At 42.3% G+C, this 19,736-nt stretch overlaps 1 protein-coding gene and 1 long non-coding RNA gene across 8 annotated transcripts in view; one reads left to right on the top strand and one right to left on the bottom strand.

The window, feature by feature from the left end:
* Window positions 1–19,736, bottom strand: part of nphp4 (nephronophthisis 4) — a 118,931-nt gene that overhangs the window by 41,828 nt on the left and 57,367 nt on the right. For 5 of the 7 annotated variants that reach the window (XM_078093777.1, XM_078093762.1, XM_040193297.2 and 2 more), the window contains 4 exons: window positions 19,330–19,548; window positions 18,710–18,839; window positions 15,219–15,271; window positions 3,437–3,574 (listed from right to left, as the gene is read on the bottom strand). In XM_078093777.1, coding sequence (XP_077949903.1) covers window positions 3,437–3,574; window positions 15,219–15,271; window positions 18,710–18,839; window positions 19,330–19,548 — 540 coding nt within the window. The remainder of the gene's footprint in view (window positions 1–3,436; window positions 3,575–15,218; window positions 15,272–18,709; window positions 18,840–19,329; window positions 19,549–19,736) is intronic. The other 2 variants (XM_078093780.1, XM_078093790.1) reach the window with 1 other exon arrangement.
* LOC144389415 (uncharacterized) lies at window positions 6,598–7,381 on the top strand. The gene is made up of 2 exons (XR_013453443.1): window positions 6,598–6,987; window positions 7,068–7,381. It is a non-coding gene; the product is annotated as an uncharacterized LOC144389415 (long non-coding RNA).

The raw sequence follows: 19,736 nt of genomic DNA, 5'->3' as shown, positions 1-19,736 counted from the left end.
GTGAGTCACTCGACAACAACACTAACATGAGTAAACGCGCTGCACAGCACGCAAACAGCAGTCTGTGGTGCACCATGTTTGTTTGGTCGTCCCCACAAGGTTGGGGCAGATCAGTCAGTCACTCCGGACATAATGCCAAACTCCTTGACGTTTGGGAGCGAGGACGACTATGGGGAGAACAACAAGAATCCAGCTTGGAATGCCAAAACAAAGTGGGATCAAAGTAGAAATAATTCATATTTTACTGTGGTTTGAAAGGAAAATTTCTTTCAAGGACATTCCTGTTTTTCATTGAATTTTAAATAAAATAAAATGTTGACTTTCAATTTGGTGTGCAAAGAAAGAAATTGTGTTCCTTACTGCTCTGAGAAAAAGGACAACGTATGAGCGTAAATTAAAAAAGTAAATAAATAACAATTGTGACGAGTTAAGGGCTGAAAGCAAATTGTCAACATTTTAACTTGGAGGCAGTCTTGCATTTAATCTGCAATTCATTTAATGAAGTTCTTTTGTTTAGCTTGTCATTTTTCCTCCTTCACGATATCAGCTTTTCAGGGAAAATACAAATATGTGTTAACGCCTGTGGATCAATTCAATAATGGTATCTAAATGTTTTGGGGCATGCATTAATCCCTTCTTCTTGTCAGTGGCACACATGCAGCTGGAGGTGCATTAGCACTGATGATTAGCTAAGAAAGTGCTAATTGTGTCATTTTCCAGTCAAGTGTTTATTCTGTTCTTTGACACGTGAGAGGACATGCACGGCTGTGCATTATTGGGCATTGCATCAAGCGTGCTGGTAATAACCTCCACCAAAGTCAAAGCCACAAACACATAATCATCATCATGTTCCCCCTCTGATGCAGCAGCTCGCGGCATAATAACCTCAGAGGATGAAAGGCATGCTGCAGGAACCTTCGCATGTTTAATACCGTACCTTAACCTGCTGCTATAAAACCTACTCTGCGTGATGACATATGAGTAACTGCTCTTTCTGTCGAGGTTGTGGACAAGGACAAATGGGGCCTCAAACTGCATATGAGCAAGCTGACAATATATGCAAAGAGAATGACACACAAAAACTACTTCCAGAGTATTACAGCTGATGAGTAATGGCAGCCAGGGGGCTTGATGCATTATAGTCACTCAGTGCTCGGGCGTTTACGGTGGTCTTACGTTTGAAAACAAAGCATTTTGCAGAATCAGCTTGAGAGTTGAAATAAGGAACCTTAAATTAAGCAACTTTCATCTAAGTTGAAGAGAACATGCTTACAAAGTGAGTTTATGTAACTACTTAATGAAGAAACACCGCGTCAATTTGTATAACGATGAAAATTTTAACGCACAAGTAATAAACAACGTCATCCTGAATTCAATACACTGACGGAGTTTATATACTAAAGCCTTAGTTACTCTGGTATGAGCAGTAACAAGTCTCTGCTGAGGCTGCTTTTAAATTATGCTTTAGAATTTACTACCACGCTACATCAAGCAAATATTATATTGACTCAGTCAACTATAAAGTAAGTCATTTCTCTCTGTTATCATCAGCCGAGTGTATTAACCCTGTCCTATAGCGGACTTGGCTGTTTTGTTTGTAGTCTATTCTTCCCTCTGTAATCGGGTTCTGCATTCATGTGCGACGGTACAGTCTACTGGTTTCCGTTTCAGTGGTGTTGCCAATCACCTTTTAAATGCAGGTCAGTCTGTGTGGAGAGCTAAAGACACGGAATGGATGGACTGAAATGGGATTTCAGAAGTTAGTGATTTTGATTTTTTGGGGGGGGGGTTATAAGAAGCTTATAAACTATCCAGTCAAAGTGTAAACAATAAGCAGCGCAGGAAAAGGGAGTCTTGGCTTCGATACACCGGACCCCCAGGACGACAGCCCCTTACTGCAGAGACATATCGGTTGTCAGACTGATGGTCGATGGGATCCTTCATTTGATCCAAAACTGAATTAATTCTTTATCTCCAGAGCTCTTAGTCTGCCATATCTACATATCCCTTATGGCAAATCATGACTACTGAATTTCATTATTTAACTTCAAGTTAGATTAGAGATCGCAAAATATTCTATATCTACAAGTGAACAACCTGTTTCAGGCAAAAACAAGTAAATAGCTGTCTTGGAGAAACCAACCAGTATTCTCCCCTTTTCACCAAACATGAGGGATTAAGAAAAAACAGCAGATGACTGGAACCATCGATGCCCCTTATGACACAACTTTGACAGCAGCAGCAGCCCTATAAATAACTGATGAATTCTAAACATAAACCCCAGTGAAGGAGTTCAAATGTGGATTTTAAAAACGAATTATTTTATCCCGTTAAATAATTACACAAAATTCATTCAAAAAGTACCAGAAAGAAGGGCATCAGTTAATGGTGAGTTGGAGTTTGACATTTAGAAATCTCTGAATCTGATAGATCGAAGTCAACATGTGGTCTAAGTGCCACAACGATCCCTTCATGAGAAAAACTAATGTGACAGTGTGTTCCCGCCAGGTATGATTATTTCACATGTACGTGTGTCACATTGTCAATAATGTGTGCTGCTGGGAATTCCACCTCAAATCCTGAAATATAGAGAGTTCTTTTGACTTCCAGTTTATTTATGTAGATCTATACAAAATAGGCTAGTTGTTCTGACAGTATTTCCACAGCACGACCGAGCCAGCCTTTTAAAACCAAATTGAATTGTGTCTTTTTTTTTTTGCCATTTGTATGTCTGATTGTATTGTAAGCCTGATCCACAGCTCCTGGATTATTCCTGCAATATGATTCATTGCTTAAGCTATATGGATTTCTGGCATGAAATACGGGAGAAAACCCATTAAAGCTACTGCTGTTTAGTTAGAATATGAACAGTCCTTCTTAGCTGTGCTGCGGCGTAAAAGAAGGTGGAATGGCCAAGACAGCTTTGAAAGAAAGCCTCCCAATAACCGCAATAACAACCTTTTACCTTTACAGAAAGGCAAGGGAAGAAATGAGACATTTACAGTATAGACGTGGAATGTTCCCAGTATCTGTTTAACTCCTGGATAAAATACCATAACTGAATTTCTGCAACGGAAATCTAAGGAAATGCCGTCTGGTGAAGAACTTGTCCCTTCACCTCGAAAGCTGAGGCAGAGCAAAACCAAAGAAGTTAGACAGAATATCCGCTTACACTGTGTGTATCCTTACGTGCCATGAGGGTGAGTGGGTGTTTGAACTCTAGTGACTGCCTGCATATCCTTGGAGATGCATATCTGATGTTGTGTGGTTAAAGTGTTGCTGGGTTTGAATGTGCACCTGGTGAGTAAACTCACCCCTGACTTCCTTTCGCTTGTGTATTTTCCTCGGTTTGAACACGTGTGTGTGTGTGTGTGTGTGTGTGTGTGTGCGTGTGCGTGTGTGTGTCCATGTGAGCGTACGGGGGCGGGAATCTTACGACATGTGACAGCTGGTGGGCCGATGCCAACGGGGAAGGATGGAGCAGAGAAGGAAACGACTGTTGCCACGGCAACGCCGAGCTTGAGTGGCTGATGGTCGGGTAGCGGGAAGTAGCTGCCAGCTGAGACAGCGAGAGCTGCAGAGAAACAATGCAAATGATTCACTGGTATTATTGTGATTATGAAAAACAGGGATCAGTAATGTACTTCACGCCAGAGAGACACGTGTGTGCTGTGTCAGATGACAAAAAACGGACCATTACACTGCTTTGGCACTTACCCCGCTACCCGTTCCTCCACCCAATATACTTCAAGAATGTCCTGCCCCAGAACGGAACAATCCTATTTATCTGCTCCCTCATTTCTTCCAAAGACTTTTGAGTGGAAACGAGAGAAAATGTAGCTTCTAACGTGAGAGTGGCTGTTGCTTTTCTGAGAGAGTGATCCTCAACAACAAATTATTGACAAGAAGTAGATGTGTAAAGAGCAAGAGGAAGTTAAGAGAGAGAAAACGTCCGGTTTGACCCACAGTGCATCGGCCTTCAAGAATAGAAACCACTTTTGGTTTTCTCCATTTGAATTGGCTTTGGTTGGTGTTTGTTGTAAACGGGACCTCATCACTTACTCGATGATTACCTGTTGATACATTCTAGATGTGTATGTCTCTCTTCCTTTTCCCACTTTTCTTAAATTATGGGCACAGCTTTCTTTAAAAGTATAATAAATTGTTCACCCTTTCAGTTAATTTTTATAGTTTATAACAAGGCCGTTTCACAGCATTATTTCCATCATATTCCAAGCCCATCATTCACAGTTCTGCTTTGCTGTTATTTTGTTCTTTTGGCAGCAGACACTTCACATTAAAGCTAAGGAGAGTAAGGGTGAGATACTTGCAAGAATAAGCACGATAAAAAATGTTTAAAAATCAAACCCCATCAGCAGAGTGTTGCTTACTCTTTCCCCAAATCTATAGTTTTTTTTTGTCACAACATTGTTTCATGGATTGCTGTGGGGATGTTAAAATAATTTAGAAAAGATGTGACTGAAAATGATTTCTGAAAACAACCCTAGCTTTAAAAATCTGCCAAGAAAGGGAGGCATTACTTTCTTTGAGCTGCTGGAAGGCTTTTCACAGGAAGTGTGAGTTTCATTCATAGTAGCTTAATGCCAATAGGATTGAAAAGTAATAAATTTGAATGTGAAGGAAATCTGTTTAACAGGAAAACGGGGGAAGCGGGAGTAATGCAATCCAGTGGAAATGTACTGAATTCACCATGTGTGTCGCCAAGTCCATGTACCCCCCCCCCCCCCCCATGTCTTTGTCAAAATGCTGTAAATGCTATTTCAATCCAGAATTATTTGATGTTAATTTATAAAGAGTTCTTTCTATTATTGAATTCAGACACCTCCCCATGTATTAACCTGAATGTAGACATGAATACCTGCACGTTTGAAATTAGTCACAAGCAATTTTACAACTTTATTTATTTTGATTAATCATTTGGATTCCTCTGATCTAGACAGGTTTCTGCTACCTGCTAAAGGCAGCAAAGTGGTTTCCTCCCTATAGGAGGTCCGCAGGGAGGCGTCCTGGAGGAGTCCCTGTCACACGTCCCGACCTCATCTGTTGGCTCTCTTTCGCAAAAGAGCAGCGGTTCTGCTTTGCATTTCAATCAAGAAATCTGCGCTGTTCACTTTGTCCCTCAGCGTAAGCCAAGACGTCCTTTAAGAGAAACTTAAACTGGCCTTTTGATCGTTGGAATGTTTAATCTAACCCGATGAACCCGGCCAACCAAATATTCCCTAGATGTTCCTGCTAAATATTCATAAAAGCATTTCTTTTTATTGAAAATGATAGTGATGGGCTTATGGCTGAATTCTAGAAGGGCGCAATACTTTACCAAAATTCCCGATATTCTTTACTCTACACATTATTCACCAACAAAATCAGAAACATATTTTTCCAAATTAGCTGATCTAAGGAGGTTACTTTACTTCATTACTTAGAATGCGGTTAGCGTCACCTTAATCATTAGTCAGATTGTCACCAAAAAAAGTACAGTAATCGACAAAGACATTCATTCTCTTTTTTGGGGAGTTTATCTTGAGAAACAAAGCAACAATGCTAAAAACTGCATCATGGACTTATTGTGGTTAATATTCCTCAACGGTCCTAATTTCCTCTGCTAAATAGTTTGTGAGCCTTGTGAATCTGTTTTAGTCAAAATAAATGGCTCTCTGGGGGGCGATAAAGACACCGCATAGAACCCTATTGAGCCGTAATGAAGGAGATGTTCACGCACGCAGGGATCTGTTGGACATGCGTGTACTTCCTGGATATGCTATCCATGTGGGGACATTACATTGATTTCCTTGGATTCCCTCTGGCTTTGATGTAGATCAAACAGAAGCAATCCCACTGCGTGGACTCTGTGTGCCACAGCAACAAGTATCACAATAAAACACTAGGGGCCGGTTTCGGAGACAGGGCTTAAATCAAGACTGAAGTAGGCCTAAATCAGACTAGTTAATCCTGGCTATTTAAGTGGCTTGCATGAACATGGCATAAATTTGGCTTAGTTAGTCTGAGACTATGGAGTCCTGGAGTAAGCTTAATGAGAACACCTGGTTCAAGCCTCATTAGACTAAGTGGAAGCACAGGCTGTTGGTCCAATTGTGCTCATGAAAACCTGAAATGGAGTATGAAACACCATTGTTGCAGTGAATTTTGAGACAACACAATGTCAGAGGCAAAGAGAATTCGCTCCAAAAATTATAGTGAGCATGAAAAAGCACTACTAAAACTAATTGTATCGAACCATCCAGTCATTGAAAGCAAAATCCATACTGCTGCTATTGAACATAAGAAAAGAAGTGCTTGGACTGCAATTGGCAAAGAATTCAATGCAAATGAAGATGTCACCACAAGAACAGTACAACAACTGCAGGTGAGTTAATCTTCATTATTAGGCACAAAAATATGTCTTTGTTTCCTGTTGCCTATACCCTGCTTATTTATGGCCTACCCAAATACAATACTCCTGCTGCTTGTAGCATTCACATTGAATGAATATCCTGTTTAAAAGGATAGTAACCTATTTTAAAGGGGCATATGCATGTTAAACATGGTGGTAGAGTAAGATATGTTGCACAAAGGAAAATCCATACCTATATGTGAGGGGGAAAGAAATATACAATCATTTCTCCACCATGACCTAAATTATCAGGAGACAAACTTATTTTTATTATGCCTTATCAGTACCAGTATTTCAGATTTCCCATATTACTATTTTTGTGACATCAAAAAAGAAAACTAATGAATGATATCTGCCTTCATAGGTTCTATGGAAGAACATTAAACTGGGATTAAAAAAAGAGAATGCAGCAAGCAGAAGAGAGCGATTTATTACAGGTGGTGGACCACCAATAAAGGACACATGTGATGAATTGGGTGACTTGCTGTCTGGTATAATAGAGCACCAGCAACCTCTGGATGGTATACCAGACAATGACCATTTGGACAGTGAACATGGAGAACTGAGCACAAATGGTAAATATACCTTAGGAAGTAAATTGGTTACAGGACCATATTAGTTGATTTGAGTTTGGAACAGTGGTCTTTTTTTCCAGAGGAAACCAATCAAGAGCCAGTTCACAACGAGCCTGAACCCTCCACATCTGCTATGGCACCCCTGGGAGATGAAGCTGCTACCATCCAACAGAGACCAAAAAAGATAACTATGCATGAAAAGTTAGCCAGAGAATTTCATGAGCGTAAAATTGAATATTTAAAAGAAGAACATGAAATGAAAATGAGAATTCTAGAGGTTGAACTGGATATGAAATTGGGAGAGAGGGCTATGCTCCAAAAAAGAATTCTGCATACTAGTAGCCATGGTGAATATGAGGAATTGTGAAAAATAAAAATAAATGTATTGTCATTTGGCGTGTGAGTGAGTATTAATCATCACAAACTACATTTTACCCGACTTGGTTCACTAGTTTAATTTTGCTACATTATTGTAATTTTGTACAGAAACAGTATGCAAGCACCACCATACCATAATGGATACATTCCATATTTAAATGCTGAAGTGCTGCACTGTGAAAGCAGCTCTGTGTGCAAGTCCTCGCTGGTCATTGGCTGCCTCTGCCACCATGGGCACATCTGCATCATCCTGATCTTCCATTGGCAGGTCAGGACAGCCATGCTGCTTCAGGTAGTTGTGCAGCACAGCTGTAGCAATGATCACTTTGCAGCATCTTCTTGGCTTGAAACGAATCGTATTTCGTAAGCACTGGAATCGAGTTTTCCATACTCCAAACATACGCTCGATCATCCCTCTAGTACGGATATGAGCTCTGTTGTACCTTTGCTGCTCAGCTGTTGTGGGATTTAGATGTGGTGTGAATAAATAGTTACTCTGACCATATCCACTATCACCAAGTAGTAGTCCACTATGTTGTCCACTCTCAAATTGTGCACACAATGAAGAGTTGAGAAAAATCCTTGAATCATGGGTTGCACCTTTCCAACGGGCAACAATGTTTGAAAACTCCAAATTAGGAGTGCATACACCCTGAACATTGATTGAAAAACAGTTCTTACGATTCCTGTATTCCTCTGCATCAGGAGTTGATGGACACTTGATGGGAACATGACATCCGTCTATACAGCCAATCACTCCTGGAAAGTGCCCATATTCATAGAATTGCACTTTATAGTTGGCTTGCCCAGCAGCATCAGGGAACTTGATGTAAAGACTCCTCAGTTCACAAATGGCACTGCAGACTTTGTGAACTATTCTACATACAGTTGGTTCACTGACACCACACAAATCACCAGTTTCACGATGAAAGATTCCACATGCCAAGAACCTCAAAGTGATCAGAACTTGCAGTTGATTGGACACAGGCCTTCCTCTTTGAGACAGAGAGGAAAGTCTAGGCTCAAGCAAAGTAATTATCTCCAATGCATTTTCCTTGTGCATACGAAAGCGGTCTCGAAAAGTTATTTCATCAAACTGATTCAATGGATCACTCCTATCCAGCAGTATTCGTCTGGCTGGCCTTTGTCGTGCATGTTGGTCCTCATTTAGATATTCCAAATAGTCCATGCTCCCAAACAATCCAAGCTCAGTTTCACAAACAGTAGCCTAGCCTACTAAGCGGGAGTTAAACCTGCCTCCTTGGCAGATTAGTTTAAGCTTCAATTCAGTCCAATTTAGTCCTGGAGTAGCTCTAATGCTCAATTTTGCAATCGGCTTTGTTTAATCCAGAACAGGCTTAATCCACGAGTATTTTAAACTACGTCTGTGCAAGTGAATTTCAGTTAAGCCAGCTCAAACAGCATTTTAGTCTGGGACTAGGCTTGAGCCTTGTCTCCGAAACCGGCCCTAGATGTACTGAGCGAGAGGAAATATTTAGCGTGGACTACACTGCAGCTGTGACTGCAGATTTATGACCTGATTCAAGCTGAGGTAACCTTAATATGGATGCATTGGTTACAGCGGTATCCATAGCAACTGGAGTAAAGCTGTTCAGAGCAAATTGTGGAGGTAGTTGTGAAAATAAACAATTTATTTCTGAATTCAAGGCCCAATTTCCCCCTTGATCTTCCTGTTAAATAGCTTTAAAATGAGAACAACAACGTGGAATGCAATTTGTGACATCACCATGTATTTTCTGTATCAGCTTGCTCCAAATGTCCATTTGAAGATATATGATGTTTACGCTGACTTGAATATATAAATAGAAGACTGCATGTGCTTAGTTAATGGAAATATTCTAGACATGTGAATGGTTTTCAGCAAATTTCCCCCACAATCCCCTTAAATAAATAAAGTTAGGAGAGTTTGAGAAATAATTCAAATAAAAAATAAAAAGATGTGATGGCTGATCATCACATCTTTGTCATAGTAAATACCGAAGTGTACCAAGACTTTGAGGGGCTGATATGAGGATCAAAACCAGACCAGTGTGAGTCCCACACTGCATGCCACACTTACATAAAATCCAGAGTCAATTGTGTCTGAAACATGAAGAGACAAAAAAAAGTAAAGTCTGAGACGGCATCAAGCCTGACGAAGTGTTGAATACTTCTCAACTATCAGTATCTGCCTTAAAGCGGTTCATTTTTGTGTCATGCTAAAAATCTGGCCCATCGGCCATGGGATTGCAAGACAGGACGTAGCTTTTATTGTTCTGCTGTACCGGAATCCACCTTGACTAACTGAATTGAAGCTTAACACAGTAATCTTCAACAACGGCAACCATAGACATTCGCTCATTTGAACCCTTTTATGTTTAATGGTGCACACGAAATGTCTCTGAAATAAAAGTTTGCAGTGGTTTGACTCAAGTCCACATCATGGTCTGAGTGGATAGCCCCGTTCCAAACTGCTCACTAACAAACACTGTTTGGTGTAGGTGTAGCCATAAAATGAGCTGTTCTGGCTGTTAATTGGGCAAAAGTTGCACAAAATGTGCTCAAAATGTCCCAAATGTCAAGACTGGTGGGATGTTTCAGTCCTCACAAGTACTGCGAAGCCAGATCACATTCACACACAGATACACGCATGTATGTGATATCACATTGAGTCATCACGTTCTGCACACAGAGGGTGTGAAAGACACTCTGCATGGGAGTATCACACACACACACACACACACACACACACACACACACACACACACACACGCACACGCACACGCACACGCACAGACAGACTCAGCTAGAGAATACGCAGAGGCAATTAGTAGTGGCAATGCTGTGGCTGCCAATGTTCTGAACTCAGCCTGTTTGGCCTGACAGCCAAGCAGATCATCTGTTCACATTCTGGCTTCATGGGACCTTCATGTGCGTATGTGTGTGTGAATGTGTCTGAGGTATTGTGTGTGTGTGTGTGTGTGTGTGTGTGTGTGTGTGTGTGTGTGTGTGTGTGTGTGGGCGTCAACTTTTAATGTGGCTGTGTGTGTGTCCTTCTACTGTGCATTGTCTTGTCAATTGTAATTTGAGGATCGCGTTTCTTTTTGACGTATTACATTGGGGGTGGATGGATGATCCAACTGCAGACACCGCTGTTTGTATCCCGTGTGACAGGCAATGTTTACTTATTTTAGTTAACATCCATACTTCATACCACTTCAACTAAATCCAACAGAGTAGTTTTGTTGGGTTTCAGGTTTGTATGACTGTTTTCAACATGATCATCATGTTAAAGACCGTGATCATAACGTAATTGACAAGGTTGGGTTTTGGTTTCCTGAGACTGACACTGTCATCATAAACAAAGAGAAGGAACGGTGGTTTCAAAAAGGGGGAAGATCACGAGATCCAGTTAAAAAGAAGCAGAGATTACCGGAATTAAATATGAAGAACAAAAGATGGAAGAGTCGCGCACACAAGAAAGTATTATAGAAGCATGAGAAAAGGGGGAGGATCAGGTTGGCGTGTGAACAATGCGGGTTGCATGCAAGAAGTGTTGATTGAGTGCGAGTGTGACGAGAGAAAAGCAAAGGTGAGGATGTCTCGCAGAGTGAAATGTTAGAAGAGTGACATTAATCTCTATCGAACAAAGAATAAAAATAAAAATGGAGAAAAACGTGATAATTATGTAAACATGGCAACCAATGATATAGAATGAACAGCTTATCTATCTATTTATATATCTGTTTTAGAAAATTGATCAATAGTAGTACCCTGCCTGGAATTGGGTTTTATCCAAGTAACTAACCTGATTAAAACTGATAACTTAAATGAAGATTTTGAGATCATATTGCAATAAACAGTATCTTAAAACTAGTACATCAGACGGACGGAGTAACCTGCTTTTATTCCACATCTGTCTCTTTTTGTGCTCACAATTGCATGAGCAAGATCCACCGCACCCCCAAAATAACCACTACCTCATATTCAAATGTACCTCCCTAAATGTGCAGTGGACAGTTTCCATTTCACATACGAAACCAATTGTCACTTGCAAAAGCTTGTCAAGACACAACCACACTACTTACAATTGATTATATTTGCTTTGTCAAATCACACGGTGCAATAACACCTTTTCATCTTTTGAAAAATGATACGTTTTGATGCAAATCAATCTTGACATACTGCTCAAATACTACTTTATATTGCTTAACCATTTGCTTTCACATATTTGCAATTAAATGTATTAAACTTTGTTGTAAATAGATTAGGATTCACCCGCAATAAACAATCTTTAAAAATCTTCAAAAACCTTCAAAAACCTTCAATCCTATTCTTATCCTAATCCTATTTCAGCCGAGCTGGCTGCCAAACAGCCCTCTGCCAGCAACAAACTCAAACACGGCCTCACCTCCGGCCCGCAGGCTACAAGACCACCTGGGTCGACGCGACGCGAGCACGACCCTGAGACATGACCGCAGCCCGATGCGAGCGATCATCTCCAACAGACTCAGCCAACTCTCCCAAAATGCCGGCTATAAATACCTCAGGATCCTTAGCATTCTGCGCGGCGGCACGCCGAGAGCGTCGGGGATCAATAATTTATGCGAGCAAGAGAAAGTTGTCAGATCCAACAATGTCTACAGACAAGAGCCGGAGCGCACGGCTTGTTTACAGAGCAAGATGCCGTTGATTAATCAGCGCCTGACAGTCACGCAGAGGAGGATGGAACTGTTTTTGTTGAACAAGCAAAATCATTTTAGGATTGAAAAGAGTGTATTTTTATAACGGTATCTTTGGAAGCGTAGGACGTAGAGAGGTAGCGAAAGAAACAGACTGTTTTAGGGGACTTTGCAGCACACATTGGAGTGGTGATGAGTTGTCGGGTGACTGCCAGCAGCAGCGGAGGCCTCACACGGGGTTTTCTGTTGCAGTTCTTTTCTACCCATCAGATAGATGTCTATGTTGTGCACGCTGAGCACTAATGATGACCGCTGCTAGACTGCTCATTGTTGTATTTTATAGATTATGATGTTATGAGATTCATTTACTGGAAACTTAAAGCGGCTTTCAGTGACTTTTGGGGCGGTTGCAATTTGTGGAACATCTGAAATCTAGTGACATCGTAAGTGCATGTTAGCTCGACTTTGGCTATTTATACATTCAGCGAAGCAACATTACACCTTTTTGATGCGTTTCTAGATAACAAATCAATATAAGTCACGTAATCACTGCACCGACTCTTGGCTCTTTGGACTTAACAAACCTGCTGGTCACTAACTTGTACATCTCTTATTTGTAGAATGGGGTTTATCAAAGCTGCTGAAAACAGGAGCGTGTACATCTGGAAACATGGTGGATGGGAGCAGAACCAAAACAATTAGGCTAAAAGAGACGAAAAAGCTCCTGTTAAGTGTTTAGCAGATTTATTAGCCCACTCACCTGCAACACCTACTAGTATGTTCAGCAGGGTCATTATCTAATCAAATCATTGATTACCAATACGAAGACAAAAAGACTATGCTGACCTCTAGTGGCTGTAGTCTTCCTCCAAGCCTGATGCCAGCCGAGCACCATGGGAGCAGCAATTCAGGCGCATCAAATGAAGCGCATCCATTTTTGGGCCTTAAACCAAGTGGCTCTGTTGATCACCCCCCCCCCCTTCCCATTTTTACAAGATGAAAAAGATGAAAAAGAGCTGAGCAGTGTGACCACGGTTGAGTCTGGTTACCCAGTGGCAGCAGGCCACTTGCAGGCCTCCGTCGCCCCCGCAGCTGAATCAAAATGGGGTGATTTGCAGGGTTTATGGGTGTAGCGCTACCAGCTAGTTGGTTCAATATAAAATGACTGCGGCTCGTATTGGCCCAGAGAGCAACACACATTCTAGTGTATGTGTGTGTGTGTGTGTGTCCCTAGCCTCATTCTGAAAGAGAGCAGCATCCATCACAACTCCAAGTCTCCCTTGACACCTCCACTCAGGCTGAGGGATGGATGGTAACGGTCGCTTAGCTCAGTAAGGACGAGCAGACACCCAAAATACACACACAGCAGCACACGCTGCTGGTACGTGTTACATCTGTTGATTTGCTGGACTCGACACTGGGAGCAATTCAAATGATTACATAGTCAATGTGGAGCCTAGCGGCGTCGCCTGTGAGAAACGATAAACATACACCGACACTAATGGGACATTTAATCTGGTCTAAACCAGGTAAACATTGATTAGCAACAACAGTTTTACTCCTATTTCTGAGGCTTCTGCAGGGATTCTGTTCCATGATTGACACACAGACATCTTGTTGTCTTTCACCACAAATACAATTTTGAACCACCCACCCACACGCCTTTCTTCCGTAAATCAACTGCCTACTTATTCTGCTTGCAGGATATTTTCATCGACACAATTACTGTGCAATCTGACAAAGGGGAATCCACATCCGCTAAACCTCGTCGACAAACCGGCCACTGTGGCGGAGTCATGACGTCTTTATAAAGAGCGCAGAAGATGCATCCATGTACAGTGAAGTGCTGGAGGGGCTTCCTGGTCCCGTCATCCAGCCAGGAATCTCTGCACGTCAACAGTTAACTGGAATCCATTCATATTGTCAGGAACAGGCAACAGCCACACAGGATTTGAATCAACTCTGAATACATTATTTTTAGATAACAATGATCAAAATGTAGATCCACTGATCTCCACAGTGGTTTTAGCCTCTTTTAGATTAATTTTTTTGTTTTCTGGCACATAAACGCTGATCACATCCACCTTGTTTAACCGTATTGCAGATTTCCAAATACGGATTTTGTTTCAATAGATGACTTCATAAGATGCCAAAATGCCAGATGTTGGATTTTCTCTTAGTGCCGAGTGTTCAAAGAGCAGGACCCTTTGTTGACCCGCTGATAGCAGGATTTATTTTTGAGGGAGAAAGAAAGTAGCATAAAAGGCGCTTAAGTGCTTGTGATGTAGTCTTGCTTCTATAGTGAGAAATAAAAGAACTTGAGATGAAGCCTCTTTATCATTGTGCAAGCTGTTACAGCACTTAGGTTTACCCTCGGTCGTGCCCCCCCACGCACCCTCTTACTTTAGTGTTCTCCGTCAAATGTGACCGGACTGCTCTGACATTAACACAAAAAACCTCAGTCAGCACAAAATGTATTAGTTAACACCTTTTTAAGCCATAAACAATGTCCGAGACTAGTGGTGTAATGAATACACAAAGAATAAGCACTAAACATTGGTGGAAAGAGTTGGTAGCTGGACTTGATGTCATTCTATCGGCCGTTGTATATCTTGTTGGTCCTTATTTTATCCTTGTTATGTTTTCAACTCTCACGCCGCCTCATTTGTCCTCGGAGGATGAAAATGAGCCACTGTAACCGCAGAAGATTGTTCCTCTGGTGCAGCCTACTCGACATGTGTTGACTGCTCAGTCTCATAAAAATCCAGATCGAAATCCAGGATCAAAATGATGTTTAATTTCTGAGACATCTCCGCTTCAATCTCCTCTTAAAATTTCTCGCTCGCTGATTGTGTTTACACCTGAGTGTGTGTGTGTGTGCGTGTATGTGTGGGGGGGGGTTGTGTGTATGGGGCTGATTTCCAACTGATGAATGGATGCATCTAGTGTTTCCTGTTCATTTCCTATAGCAGATAAAACAATGGGGGTCAAAGTTCAATAACCTACTTAAAATGCAATGAGTGATGATCAGTCATTGCATATGTTAAAAGGCCCAGAAGGCCCTTGAGGCATCACATGTAAAACACAATATTTATGATTGATTGTAAATTGGTCAGATTTGACCCCCACACGAGAGGAGGCTTTAGTCACTAAGGTGAGCAGGTGTCTTACCCCGGGGCCTTGAGGTGATTCTGGGGGAGAAGTTGGTTGGATGTTTTTTTGGCCTGAAAAAGAAAAGCAAGGAAAAAAGATTTCAAAAACTGTGTATACTAATAGTATGCATGAACCAAGTGTCGCTTGTGTGTTTCTGCAGACGACTCCAGTTCAGTGTTGAGCGAGCTCGATTAGGAACATTGTAATGTCCTCCCCATGCTCTGCCTACCTGGCGGCCCTGCTAATTGCATAGTGTGGTTAGACATTAAATGGAATGGCAGCTTGTGAGAGAGGGACATTAAAATATCTTTTCAGATTGCCTTCCCGTTGATTGGATTCGCAGTCGGGGTGGCGTCCTGAACCACGCGTAAAGAGCACATTGACGAGGTGAACCGCGTGACATTGTCACAGCAAAGTGAACAACTACTCAGAAAAAATGTGACGCGATAGTAACACATCTTCACACGGATCAGCCAACGGAGCCAGATTTAGATGTCGTACTGAGTATAAAGTCCAACAATGCGTCCGGAGCTTTTTGCTTGGTAGCCATGGTAATGCTGAAATGAGAATCGCTTTGTCCTCCTCTCCCACTCGTTCTCGCTCTCTTCGCCGGGCTTGACTGGCCTTTTGGAAATTGCTTCAGTTGCCCGGGGTGTCTTACTGTAGCTCCCATCTGCTCAGACTGCGTGCACACAGAGTGGACACGGAGCAGAACTGGCTTGCTCTCCGTCGCAAAATGTGCCCTGGCGTCCCCAGTCTCCTCCTCCCCTTTCCTTCCCAGCAGCCATTTAGATTTGTACGGCTTTCTGTTTCCACACTGTTTCACCTCTCGAGTCGGTGGAAGAAAAAAAGAAAATGTGTTCCACCTCATTAGTGGCTGGACTGTAAGCAATTGGCCGTTTATTTGCGATCAACGAGAGGCCGGCTGGACGGCGGAGAAAACGAAAGCCTCCGTACGACGAGCCGATACGAGCACCTATACGTGCGCAAGACACCAGGGATTGAATGTATTTAAATATGTAAAATAATGCATCATTAAACTTCATTAATATGCATTTCTGTCAAAGCCGCACATTTTATGCCTCTCAGCTGATCTTTAGAGGCAGTGAGTGATGGTGATGTAAACAACCAGGGATGCTGTAAATAAATCATAGATTAATAAAAATGTACGGAATTGACAAGAATTTCGCCCGCGTGTAGATACCTCCCATGAATTATTTACAGGATTCACATTTGTCTTGTCTGTTTTTTCCCCTCTTCCCTGGATGTACTGTGTCGTTTCAGGTCCTGTGTCCACCATAACCAACGAACATCTCCTGCCCACCTGCAGCCAAGGAGCATATATGGCGTCCCACTTCTGTTCATTCCTGAGCCTGATCATCAGTTGTTCTTCTCCCTTAGCAACTGTTTTTTTTACCCGTTACCGGCTTTCTCCAACTGTTGGCCTCATCTCCACTGCCTCCATGGTTTTGACTTTTGGCTGTTTTCAACCTAAGAGCAACTTTGTTTTATTTGCCAGCCTGGTATTTTGAATTGAACTCCAAAGTCTGGACCCCCGGTGGCTGGTTGCAGAATGCGTGATGCATCCCGCTCCCTCCATGTAACAAGGTTACGGATCCAATATTGTTTCTGCAAAGATGATTTCTTTCACTTTTGGTAGTTCTTATCACGCCAATGTATGATCAAGTATTGTTTTCTTTGATGAATGTAGTTTTAAATAGACACGAGATGCTAAAAAAGAGCGTGTGGCATCAGAATAGTTGATGGTGTTTTCAGAGGAACTGTCAGACACAATGGGGAGATGTAACTTTCATTTTCCATCACCCTAATAGTCTAAGACTAAAGATCTTTGCATAAAGTCTATGGTTTGTGAAGCCACTGATAATGATAATAGTGCTAGCTAGCAACATTTCCACTGACATTAGGGACAGCTTTGTGTGTGATACAAAGATGCAAATTCTATTAGGAGTGTGGTTTTGTGTCAAAAGGCTGCCGGGGTGCCAATGTAGCAGCGAGGCGGCTGTCTGGGTAAGAGGCTCTGGAGGTACATGGGAGGAGCAGCCCACGGCTCAAGCCCCCCCATCCAGACCTCTCAGGCTCCGGCACCAAATGGCATGAACAGCGCACGGTGGCTTCACCGTTCTACAATTTACAGTTCAAACCAGTTCGTACTTTAGAAAAGGTTAAATGTAGCTTGTTTCTTTGTTTCCAATGACTCATTAAAAGATGGAGAAATGTGGTGAGATGTCCGCATTAATACATATATATGCATCACAGATGTAAATGACATGTTTAAGGGGTGGTTATGAATTCCATATCAGTATGGAGAGCAGCACACGCACACCCACAAATACAAAGTCAAGGATGATTAAGGCGCTGAAATCAAAGAATGACAGAGATTCATTATATCATTCTCCTCTGAACAGTAGCCCAAATCATTCAGGCTTCTTGTGCGAACCTCCGAGGAGACTTGAACACTGATTAAAATGTCATTAATAGACTTTGCCAAAAGTCTTCTCTACACACCCATGAAGTGGGCCCTGATCAACGCTATTCTTTGTACCAAGATAAGTTAACAGCATCATTAGCGGGGGAATCATTGAGTATACAACCGGGGACCACTCAAGTTCTTTCTGCTGTCACCGGGATTGAGTGGCTACGTATTGTTGTTTGCAACCGCTTGATCAATTAACCGACGGGCGCAGTGCGGATCTGCGCCGTGGGCTTCAGGCAGAGTTGCAAACATTGGCGCATCATTTATATTTGTGCCAATATTTACATTTCTAAGTGTGATGTGGAATGTATCAGAGCTTTGCTTTAGTGGGGTTCATGGTCATGTTTGGAAAGGATAGAACGGTCACACTTAATTGGGAGCGACAATTAAAAACAATCCTGATAAGATTTGAAAATCTGCAGGAAGAAAAAAGAAAGAAGACTCCGTTCAGGCTGCTTTTCACAATTTTAGCCACTGAACTTTAAAAAACGGTAGTTGGTGATATTCACCTTTTTAAAAGCGCAATTTGTCGCTGAAGAATGTGTGTGTTGTTGTCTATATTCAGGCCAAAGTTCTCCTTTTAGAGCAGACATCAGCGCGAAAAGGCGAAGCAATGCTTGTTCAAGATCAAAAGGTCCTAATGGACTGGAAAAGTCTTCTCGCAGCACTTTGTGTTTATTCCCCTCGGACCCCAACCATTAAATGTGCTAATTATGCAGAGAGCAGGAGGAGCAATTGAGATAACGCTGCAGAGGTGGGGGCTTCATCACATGCAGAGGACGGGCTAGTTTGTTGCTTGTTGCTTAGAACGTTGGCTGATTCCACCAGACTGTTGCCGCACACTTGAGACGTGCCCGCAAAAAAAGATTTGCCTGAAACAGCCCACAAACATTCTGCTCCAATAAACGAGAACCAAAAAAATGTGGTTTGTTCCTCGAGAGAAACTCTTATTCCCCTTCCAAGCATTACATCGGTGTGCTTAATGAGCCAGTGTGGATTACGCGATAATATTTACCCTGTGAAGGCGATGATGGTGACCTTCTGCGACGTGACTCATCCTCCCGCTTCGTCCTCAGAGATGCCTTTGGGCTCGATGCCTTCCTTTCCGGAGCCGACGAGAGACGAAACGTTATGGTGTCCTTCGCCTGCGGGATAAGAGGAAGATTCACACATTTAAGATATAAAAGAAGAGCGTGGGAGACTTAACAATTCAGATTATGTAGGGAAGGAGACATCTGGAATGGATGAGATAGCAGCGGAACAAAGAGGTATGTGGCGGTGACGTGTAGTTATTTTCAAACGTCGGAGTTGTGTGAAAATTCACAGCAAAGGTGAGAGAAGTGAAGTCATCACAAGATGACGACTTTTGCACCCTTTGAAAGGTCTGATTCTCGCACTAAAAAGATGTGACTTGCCGAGGTGATTTACAGTGCGGGGCTTTAAAGGATGATGCAATCTGGCTTTCTACTCTATCAAACACAAGTTATCCTAATGCGGTGCATCAAGTCAAGAAAAACAATTGAAATGATGTGAGAGGGTTTTGCCTTCGGGGGAAACATAAGTGTGCTTGCTGAAAACAGCCTAACGTCTCGACACCCTTTTGAAAAAGAAGCGCCTCTGTGCTCTCGTTGTTACCTGAGCTGAGCCGGGAGCAGAGAGGGGCGCAGGGCTCTGGGCTTTGGCAGACATCTCTGTTCTGTAGACCATGACTGCGTGGGGGTTCGGCCTTGCACCACCCTGTAGGACAAGCTGGATTTCTTCCCCCTTCCAGTCAGCCGACTCCCGGAAGGGACACCAAGCGCCCCAACGGAGGCACTGCAAGAAGGCCGCTCGGGACGTGGAGGCGGCAGACAGCTGCGTGACGGAAAAAGACACAAGATTAGAGGACATTAAGACATTGAGATGGTTATTAATCAATCTGTCCATGAATGGAAATAACCTTGCCTGTTTTGAGACTCCATGGGGTAAAATGGAAATATTTAGAGTGACATAAAAGGTTTAAGCATTACTTATCTTCAGCTTACAGATCTGGTCTGCATTTC

This window comes from Gasterosteus aculeatus, chromosome 2, assembly GCF_964276395.1.
Source record: "Gasterosteus aculeatus chromosome 2, fGasAcu3.hap1.1, whole genome shotgun sequence".
NCBI lineage: Eukaryota > Metazoa > Chordata > Actinopteri > Perciformes > Gasterosteidae > Gasterosteus > Gasterosteus aculeatus.
Note: the sequence above shows the minus strand (reverse complement) of the source record. Positions and strands in the feature narration are given on the sequence as shown.